General features: G+C 36.8%; 1 protein-coding gene across 1 annotated transcript; it reads left to right on the forward strand.

Moving 5' to 3' along the window:
* The first annotated feature begins 249 nt into the window (after window positions 1-249).
* On the forward strand, window positions 250-10,552 carry LOC109097193 (hypoxia up-regulated protein 1). Its single transcript, XM_042732768.1, has 24 exons — window positions 250-559; window positions 1,438-1,510; window positions 1,700-1,793; window positions 1,872-1,950; window positions 2,273-2,427; window positions 2,513-2,589; window positions 2,686-2,867; window positions 3,044-3,159; window positions 3,274-3,460; window positions 4,462-4,596; window positions 4,687-4,769; window positions 5,087-5,219; window positions 5,381-5,568; window positions 5,661-5,799; window positions 5,898-5,955; window positions 6,059-6,135; window positions 6,232-6,390; window positions 7,464-7,654; window positions 7,775-7,862; window positions 8,156-8,412; window positions 9,035-9,119; window positions 9,227-9,479; window positions 9,594-9,689; window positions 9,816-10,552. Exons 2-24 carry the CDS (start codon window positions 1,444-1,446, stop codon window positions 9,863-9,865), a joined length of 2,949 nt encoding a protein of 982 aa, XP_042588702.1. The 5' UTR covers window positions 250-559; window positions 1,438-1,443; the 3' UTR covers window positions 9,866-10,552.
* Window positions 10,553-10,750: the final 198 nt, after the last annotated feature.

The following is a 10,750-nucleotide window of genomic DNA, read 5'->3' on the forward strand; positions in this document are numbered from 1 at the left end:
TTTGGACGTTTTATAACATGTAGTAGATGCAAAAAAATTACGTAAAAGAATCACTGAATCGGTTCTTTGAAATGAACTGTTCAAAGTGAGTCGGGCTCCCGCACAGCTGTTTTGTTCCCCTATTTCACGTGGACCAATCAGGTCCGTGCTTACTTACACGACTGACCACTCGCGCGCACTGGTTGGCACGTGGACCAATCAGCGTTCTCCATTCAAGGCTAAAGAGGCGGGACTTACGAACATAGCGATTAGCGCTTCACTAGGCGAGCAGCGAGTTGTGTGGATCCAATGAGATCACGCCGCGTTCCGGGCCCAATGTGTTAGAACAAGCCGGTGATTGCAAGAGCAAAATCTAGCAAGCGAGGTGGTGTGCTCACAGAGCGTTCCTGGTTAATGCGATCTCCCTGCCTTCTGTAAAGACGTTAGATATTAAAGATCAACACAGAAAAGTTTTGGTTCATAATTAGGGCAGGGTAAGCGTTTCTGAATATTGTTGTTCAGGTGTCAAGAGGGATTTACAGGTCAACAAGAGCCAATATAAAACTTGATCTGACTGAAGGTAAGTACCATGCCATCACTTTCTTTGTTGGAGATAACTGGGCTTATCTGAGTGTTTGCAGATGTTCACAAATGATCAGTCTAGTACAGTAGTAACGTTACATCTACCAGACCATCAGCTGCATGTTCTTATATGTAAAAAGAAAGCATTCTGTTTACAATATTCACATTATCAAGCAGTAAAATGACACTTTGACATGCTCATGATGCTCTTCCCATCAGGATCAGGCAGCCTCATTCAAGCTTACGTCACACAGGCTGTACAACTAGAAGTTTCCACTTTGCATTTTTGGATCAGCATTAAAAATAGAAGAAATGTGACTGTGAAAATGAAGCCAAATGAGATTTTTGTACACATATTAACTATAGTCTCCTTGTATTCTTTTACACATTGGCTGTAATGTCTGAATTCTGCAGGAAAGCTCTGCAAAAGTGCTTCCTGGAGGCCCATTTTTGATGGGACCCTTATATGACACACATTTCAGGTTTTGGGGGTTTCTGCTACAGAACTGAACTGTTAAATGAGCTGTGTTTAAGACAACATCCAAAAGGTACTGCTGGGGGGCCTCCAGAAACAGGTTTGTGGATCCACATGTTCTCAAGCTTTGTCTCAGACTTGTGGATGTGAATGGGATCATATCAAATCAGCATGTACCTATCTACACCTGCCACTGGCCGAAAGTGTCCACCTACACATCCACACATCCAGTTTTTCATATCACAGTTGTGATGTAGGACCGTCAGTTTTAGTTATAGTGTTTGACGTGATGATTTGAGGGAACTTGCATGGTTTTGATACGCTTCCTGTTTTATGTGCAGAGTTGTCACGTGACTTTTGGCCTACACGCTGTTGATCCAGTCTTTGTATCTTTCCTGCAGGTCACAATGAGGGAAAGGCTGTCTTTATGGGCTGTTTTTTGCCTAATAGTAGCATTCCTGCCTTCTCAAACAGGTAAGCACCACATCAATTATGATTATAGTCTTATATTTCTTCTAAGTTTCCTTTGGTGATGTCCTTCGGGATGAATTTAAATCCATCAAGATTGTAAACATGCGTTATATATTTGCATTGTGGTTTTCTTGTCTAGAGTGAATAATTTCAGCTCTCACTGACTTTTTTTTGTGTGTGTGTGTGTTGCAGAATCAGTTGCTGTGATGTCTGTGGACTTGGGCAGTGAATGGATGAAAATCGCTATAGTGAAACCTGGTGTGCCAATGGAGATTGCATTAAACAAGTAGGTTTTAGACTTAGATTAATTCCTTTCAGACAACATTTTACTCTTTTGTGACATTTAGCTTCTTTTTTTGTGTAGGGAGTCCCGGCGGAAAACTCCAGTCGCAGTGTGTTTAAAGGAAAACGAGAGGCTTTTTGGAGACAGCGCTTTAGGAGTGGTAAGTCATTGTATACCATAATACCTTCTTTAAAAGTCAACATGAAATGGCATTTGCAATAGATTTGGGGTTAAGATTTTTTTGTTTGTTTATCAAAGAAGTCTCTTACTACTTAATAGAAGTATTAATTAATTAATTAAATACCCTAAATTTTGGACAACAGTATAATCATTCACAATAAGACCAGGTACATGGATTAAGAACATAAATAGACTTCATGTTCTGTAGTATGAAAAGCTTCGCTTCACATTTTCTTTGTCTCTAACACCTTGTTGCAGCATATTTGGCAAGCTTTGACACTAGCATACTTTAATCATGACAGGCTGTGAAGAACCCAAAGGTGGTTTACAGATTCCTCCAGAGCATTTTGGGAAAGACAGCAGACAATCCACAGGTGGCACAGTACCAGAAACACTTCCCTGAACACCAGCTGCAGAGAGATGAGAAAAGAGGAACAGTGTTTTTCAAATTCTCAGAGTAAGTAATGGAGCACTTGCAGGTGCAGAGCTGGAACCCATGTGTTTTATATTAACATGAAAAATGAATCTTTTATATCATCCAGAGATTCGCAGTATACTCCAGAGGAACTTTTGGGCATGATATTAAACTACTCTCGTGGTCTGGCTCAAGACTTTGCAGGTTTGATTATAAGGAGTGTTTTGAATAGCTGTCTTGGTCTTTGCAGATCGGGATATTTGAACGCACTAATCATTTCGTTTGTTTTTTTTCTAACAGAGCAACCCATAAAAGATGCTGTGATCACAGTGCCAGCCTATTTTAATCAGGCAGAACGCAGGGCAGTCTTGCAGGCTGCCCATATAGCAGGTCTAAAGGTCCTTCAGCTTATCAATGATAATACTGCTGTGGCTTTGAACTATGGAGTCTTTAGGAGGAAGGACATCAACTCTACTGCACAGGTACTTTCTGAGAGGTTTGAAGCTAATTTTATTTATTTATTAGGTCAACAGTGTATCGGTCAGTGGTGCTGTTTGTGAGTGAGACTATCTTTTTGACCAACCAATGGCTTTTTGTGATGTAGATGCAGTTTTAAATGGGAATTATGACTGATTTTTTGATACTTAATTTTTTGTAGAACATCATGTTTTATGATATGGGATCTGGCAGCACAACAGCCACGATTGTCATGTATCAGACGGTGAAGACCAAGGAGTCTGGCACTCAGCCGCAGCTTCAGATACGTGGAGTTGGGTTAGTTGTGGTTGTCATGTTTTCGGCAAATTTGTTGGCCACGTGGCCTATGTATACAGTATTTAAGATGCATGTATATGTATACAATACCACTGTTTTTCTTTTAATATTTAGGTTTGATAGAACACTTGGTGGCTTTGAGATGGAGCTGAGGCTCAGAGATCATCTTGCCAAGCTCTTTAACGAACAGAAGAAATCAAAGAAAGACGTGAGAGAGAATCTGCGCGCCATGGCCAAACTCCTTAAAGAGGCTCAGAGACTCAAGACTGTGCTGAGTGCCAATGCTGAACATATGGCACAGGTATCTCAAGCTGAAATGACAATTTATTGCAATAGTGTACAATACAGCTTGCAAAAATTAAAGTGTGCATAAAATAAAAACTCAGCTAATTTCAACATGCATATTATTATTGCTCTAATTGTGAGCCATTCAGCCGTGCATATGTTTCTCTTTTCTCTAACCGCCTACTTTTAAATGATAATATCGTGTTTTCTTGCCATGAAAATAGCCACAGCAAACAAACATGAATGATAATATCATAACTTAATGAACAGACTTCTCTGGTGACTTAAAACCCACCACTTTCATACATTTAACTGCAAATTTACATTTAGAAGTTTTTGAGTGCAATGCCCCAAAGTTCATTTAACAACCAATGGACAGAACAAAGTTCCCAAACTACTTTTTTTTTTGATAATTCATTTTCTCTGTATGTCACAATTCTAAAGAAAATCTCTGTTGCTGCTTTCCCTTCATTGTGCCTTTAAATGTGTGAAATGATCAGTAGACATTTCAAGGTCACTATTCAAATGTAAGCAAATTTGTGAACTTATCAGATGTTCTGGCTTCCACTGAAGCATACGATGTTTTGTATCATTCTCAAATCATTTTTAAAGAAAGATTAAGATAAGATATTTTAAATTGCATATTAATTTATGGTTTTTGACTCCCACTCGTATTGTTTTGATGATTGTGTTTGAACTTAATTTGTATTTAAAAAAAATCTTGAATTAGAAAATGCAAAGGAACACGTTCACTTAGGACCACACTGTATCTGCTTGGAGTAATATTCAGTACATAATATTTTCCCACATTGGATGGCTTTGATTAAACGGGTGTTATCAAATGGTGTTTATTTCCTTGACCGGATGAGATTTGTTAGCCCTTCATTATATGTAAACAAAAGTCACTCTGTTACATTCAAATTGTAAAAGTAGTCTGTGTTGTGGCATCTCGTTTGATTTGTCTACTTTAAACAAGTCTGGGTGCTTTAGTGACCTCTTGATGTTCTCTCTCTTCAGATTGAGGGTCTGATGGATGACATAGACTTCAAGGCAAAAGTGACTCGCTCTGAGTTTGAGGCCCTCTGCGAGGATCTGTTTGATAGAGTACCAGGACCTGTAAAAGAAGCTTTAGCTGCTGCTGAAATGAACATGGTGAGGAGCTAAATATTATGCCATTCGCTTTATACAGGCTTTCTAAAGAACTATGATTTAAAAATAAACTGAAATACCTTTGTCAAACAGGATGAGATTGACCAGGTTATTTTGGTTGGAGGATCCACCAGGGTGCCCAAAGTGCAGGATGTGCTTCTTAAAGCTGTGGGAAAGTATGTTTTTGTATTTTATTTATTTCCTGTTTACCCTGGTAGTAGATACTTTTGATTGGTTGTCAATGGAAAAAGATGCTTCTAGGAGCTGCGTGGTGTAGTTACATCATCAACCAGCAGGGGCAGACTGGGATAAGCTAACCAACCAAACTTGACCCCTTGTTATGGACTAGTAGAACTACTAGACTAGTAGAAGCATTCAAAGAAAATCTAATGCATTTTCATCATCTAATACAATTAGCATTTATTAACAACTGAATAGATGCAGTTTCAAAAAATTCAGTTTGGTTTCAAACATGATATTGTTTTGTCTCCAGAGAGGAACTGAGCAAGAACATCAATGCAGATGAAGCAGCAGCAATGGGTGCGGTCTATCAGGCCGCTGCGCTCAGCAAAGCCTTTAAAGTCAAACCTTTCTTGGTCAGGGATGCAGCTGTGTTTCCCATACAGGTGAGATAAAGTTTTGTGTTCTTTTTAAGAATTAGATTTGTATTAATAGTCTTTACTTAGCCCTAACTAAGACCACTGAAATGTTGCATATATCAAATAATTAATCTGCATGTTTAATGGTCATACGACAGTTCGCCGATGTTTTCTGTCTCCCTCCTTAGGTTGAGTTCAGTCGTGAGACAGAGGAAGAGGATGGCGTGAAGACCGTGAAACACAACAAGCGCATCCTGTTTCAGAGAATGGCCCCGTATCCCCAGAGAAAAGTTATCACCTTTAATCGTTACATGGATGACTTTGTCTTCTACATCAATTATGGAGACCTCAGCTTCCTCAGTGAACAGGACCTGAAGTAAGTGACAAAGTTGTATTCACTCTGCTAATGTTCTGTTTTATTTGTTTACACTTTTTCAGACATGTACTCAAGTTAATGTTCTTTCTCAGAGTGTTTGGATCTCAGAATCTGACGACGGTGAAACTGTCTGGAGTGGGCAGCAGCTTCAAGAAACATTCAGAAGCTGAATCCAAGGGCATCAAGGCTCACTTCAATATGGATGAAAGCGGGGTGCTAATTCTGGACCGGGTTAGTACTGGGTTTTAGTTCAGAATGAATCGTCAGTGTAGTTTTACTATTCAGTAAGTGCTTAATAAGCCAGAAGAACTGAATTCTTGACTTTTTAGGTGGAGTCAGTATTTGAGACAATTGTGGAGGAGAAAGAGGAGGAGTCCACGCTCACCAGTAAGTTTTGAAAATGCCTAAAAATGTTATGTATATAGAAAATAGTGTGTGTGTGTCTGCTTCACTCTTTCATTATTGTAATATTTTTTTGTTTTTAACCCAGAGCTTGGGAACACCATTTCCAGCTTGTTTGGGGGTGGCAGCTCAGATCCAACTGCAAATGTGACTGAACCGGTTACGGTAAATCTGCTTAATAAATCTTAACCACTCTGACAGACATTAAAATGTAATTTAATCAAATTAATCTTGACATTTTGTTTTTCTGTAATGGTTCAGGATGAAGAAGAAGTGACTCCAGAGGCTGGGAAAGATCAGGAACAGTCAGAGAAACAGGAAGAGTCTGCCCAGGAGAAACCCGAGACGGAGGAGGGAAAAGAGGGAGAGCCTCAGGCGGAGGAGCAGAAAGACATCAAAGAAGATAAAGCGGAAACTCAGGTGAGGTTATTCATACTTAATCACATTTCTGGAGAGTTGCAGAGAGATTATGGAACCTCTAGGCTTTCATGAGACTCAAGTTCACAAGTTCCGCCCTGTTATTCTCAGGAGAGATTTGTGACTTCCCCTCACGTTTTATTATACAACGTTCAGTGCCAAACACCAACTGAAGCACCTGACTAGAGTTTCTTGTAGATCCTTTTCTATAGTTGACCCAATACAGATGAAATCACGTTTTATTATACAACGTTCAGTGCCAAATATATAATATATATATATATAATTTCTATATTTTGTTGTTGTTGTGTTTTTTATTTTTTATATTTATTTATTTTTTTACCTAATAATTATTTTAATGTAAGACCTAATATAATACAAATAAATTATACTTTTTTTTTTTTTATTCTGGCCATTGAAACAGAATAATGCATTATTTAAAATAATTAATAATAATAATTTATTATTATTATTATTATAATATTTTTTTTTTTTGGTATTTTATTATGATGGTTTTTTGTAGTTTTTTTTGTTTTTTACCTTGAATATTAAAGACATTAAAGACACATGGTGCTGAAAAACCTGCAAATATCAGGGAATTTTGAAAGCGTAAAAGTCATGACAATTTCTATTTAAAAAAAAAAAAAAGGGAATTTGTTTTATTTATTTTATAAATATTTTTTCTATAATTATTTTACCAAAAATCGTTTTTCAGGTGCACAACCAATGATTTTTAAACCTTTTTTTTTTTTTATTTTTAAACCTTTTTTTTTTTTTCTCTTCAAAAAAATCCTTAAACAGTCAATCATGGGCTCTCAGTAGTCAAAGTGTGGGAACCCTCTAGAGACAAACTGTGTTATATACAAGTCTCTGCCCCATGTGAAGTAGGACCTGTCACAAAAACGTGAGCATTTGAATAACTCACAACACTTACGTCAGCAAGGGTCAGACTATAATTCTTAAACTTCAATTTAAGCCATGTATTATATTGCAGTTTCATATGAAGTTACCAGCCACTGGCGAGTTACTTCATTTTGGAATCTGTCTAGAACTGAACTCTCAACTCCATCACGCAGGGAGAGACAGACGCCGAGAAAGCTGAAAAGCCTGAAGAGAAATCAGATGGTGAGAAAGCAGAGGAGAAAGAGGAGGACAAGAAACCCAAACCACAGAAAAAGAGCAAAATATCAGAAGATATCACAGTGGAGCTTGAGGTGAACGATGTTCTCGATCCCAGCACAGAGGACATGGAGGTGTCCAAAAAGAAGTAAGTGTCTCTTGCTTCTCAGAATTAATTAACGAGGAGAATGAATTAACTGAGAGCCAGAAATGGGACAGACACTCTGGAGTAACTAAAGAATTCCCTTGTGTTCCTCCCTCATATCAGGCTGCAGGACCTCACTGACCGAGATCTGGAGAAGCAGGAGAGAGAAAAGACCCTGAACAGCCTGGAGGCTTTTATCTTTGAGACGCAGGTATAATGCAGCTCTCTGCAGCCCTTCCCACTGTTTGAGCAGTGACTCATAGATCCAGTGGCGTGATGGTGACGGAACTGTCTTTGTCCAGGCCTAAAAAGCTTCATTTGCAGAGCATTAGGTGAAATCTATAGTGGGCTTAAGGCTGTATTATGATGAAGGATTTTTTGGAGGAAGTTTTTTTAGATATTTTCACCTCATAATAGTTTTTTTTTTTTTTTTTTTTTTCATTTTGATTTGATTTTTTTTTTGATTTTGAAAAAATTTAGTTCATTTTTCCTTTCTCTGTCTAGGATAAGCTATATCAGGATGAGTATCAGGCTGTCGTGACTGAGGAGGAGAAGGAGCAGATCACAGGCAAGCTGAGCGAGGCGTCTAACTGGATGGATGAGGAGGGGTACACCGCTGGCACTAAGGAGCTGAAGGAAAAGCTGTCTGAACTGAAAAAGCTTTGTAAAGCCATGTTCTTCAGAGTGGAGGAGAGAAAGAAATGGCCTGACAGACTGGCAGCTCTCAACAGCATGCTTAACCACTCCACCATCTTCCTCAAGTGAGCGAGAGCTGCATCAATTACTTCAATCCATCCTTTTTTCTTTCATTCTTTCTTTCCTTTTTTTAATGTGTAAAAATATGTATTTAAAATGGTTTAAATTTAATTTATATATTAAATTAATTGTATTAATGTATAAAAAATTTATATACTTAAATATTTAATACATTTATTCAATACGTTTTTTAATACGCAAATTTATTTATTTTATTACTTTTTATGTATTTTATCAATTTCTTTATATAACAGTTTAAAATAGATTTTTTTTTTTTTTTGAAAATTCATTCAGTTTTATACAAAATTGATCAATTTATCAAAATTAATACATTTATTAATTTCATTGTCTACTTAAATTTAACAAATAGAAGTGTATTTTTACTTTAGTATTTTCATATAAATATATAATATATCGATATATATTAATATATATATATTATATATATATATTATATATATATAATATATATATATATATATATATAAAAATGAAGTATTTGTAAAACTATTTTTATTTTATTTAGAAATTAATTTTTTTCTTTGTACTCTTGAGGCCAATGCAGTTTTGAGTTCAGTCCTAATAAATGTAAGCTACCTTGTAACTTTCATGGGATGTTGTTTACAGGAGTGCTAGACTGATTCCTGAGAGTGACCAGATCTTCACAGAGGTTGAACTGAAGACTCTAGAGAGGGTCATCAATGAGACTATGGTATGTATTCACATTCCTATTTCTTTCATCCTTCCTCATGAATTCCACACAAACACGTGTGATTCACTCACGTGCATGGTTTGCTCTGTGTTTTGTTTTTATTGCAGACTTGGAAGAATGAGACCGTTGCTGAACAGGACAAATTGTCCCCAACAGAGAAACCTGTTCTGCTCTCTAAGGACATTGAAGCTAAGCTTTCCCTCTTGGACAGGGAGGTCAACTACCTGCTGAACAAAGCAAAGTTTGCCAAACCAAAGCCTAAAGATAAGGCTAAAGACAAGAACACCACCACCACAGAGAACAGCAAGGCTAACAGCACAGAAGAGGCAGAGAAGGTTATTCCTCCCAAGAGCGATGATGGTGAGACATTATTTTAGCAAATCAGTAGACCACTAATATAAATTTTGCAACTCTTCATTTAGTTACTTTTCCTGTTAATATGGAGTAAATTCGATATATGAATTGTGCTTTTAGCTGAAGAGGTGAAGCCGGCAGAGGAGCCTCCAACTGTTGAAAAAAAAGATGAAGAACCCATACTTGAACTAAATCCAGCAGAAAATACAGATACAGGTAATCCACAATCCACTAATCAATTTAACATCAAAATCATTTTAACATGAGCTCTTTGACCTAGAAATAACAATCTATAGATTTAATTGCTTAATATAAATGTATGTAATGTTTCTTTTTTTGCAGAATCAACAGAGAACAGTAAATCAGAAAACCATAAAGGAGATGAATTATAACATCTGGAATTCTTAAAGGTTTATTTGCTATATTTATTGACTCCGTTAAGTAAATTGGAACAGCTTGACAATGATGGTGTTTATTTCAGTAGTTCTAGTTCAGTGACCCCTGAGCCGAAAGAAAATCCCAACTCAAAGCTGTGTGGATTTCACTTCTTAATCCATGAATTAATGATCTTCTCCCTCTCAGAAACATGACCCCTGTTTGTTTGAGTCACAAGGAAATCAAAAATGGCATGCTTGACCAAAGTAAATATGCTGTCTTTTGTGTTAATGCAGATTATCTTGAAATGGTCGTGTATATGTCATGTTTCCTGACTCAAGACACCTTTGCTTTGCGTCCAGAAATGTACATTGAGGGAAATGTTTTGCTTAGCAGTTTCACATTTGTCAGAAATCTTGTTTTTGTTGGTTCAACTTTTTCCATTCCCAAAGCAGCCGTTTGTACCTGTGAGCATCTATGCCAAACATCTCATGTATTTATGGACTTCAGTGTGATTAGTATGCTGCACTGACATCAAAGGAATTTCACTCGACTGAAAAGTGGATTATACATATTTTTTTTGTTTGCTCTCACATCTTCACTGGTTTTGTCTTTTACATGTTTTCATGTGCAAGTCTGTGTGGAGAGGAAACGGGAGAAGATTGTTTCTAAACTGTTAATAAAGTCTCTTTTTTTAAAACGTGTTTTGCGCATTGCATAATTTTTTTTCATTAACCTTAATGCTGGTTAGTGTTTTTTTTTTTTTTTTTCTGTATTTAATATCATAAATGCATTTTCTTAATATAAATTAAGTGAAGGAAAAGCCACAAATAAGTAATTTCTAGATTCTTATCATTTTGTTAAAAGCACAAATGAGAGTAGATGAAGGCTAGTGTTTACAT

This window comes from Cyprinus carpio, chromosome B10 (genome assembly GCF_018340385.1).
Source record: "Cyprinus carpio isolate SPL01 chromosome B10, ASM1834038v1, whole genome shotgun sequence".
NCBI lineage: Eukaryota > Metazoa > Chordata > Actinopteri > Cypriniformes > Cyprinidae > Cyprinus > Cyprinus carpio.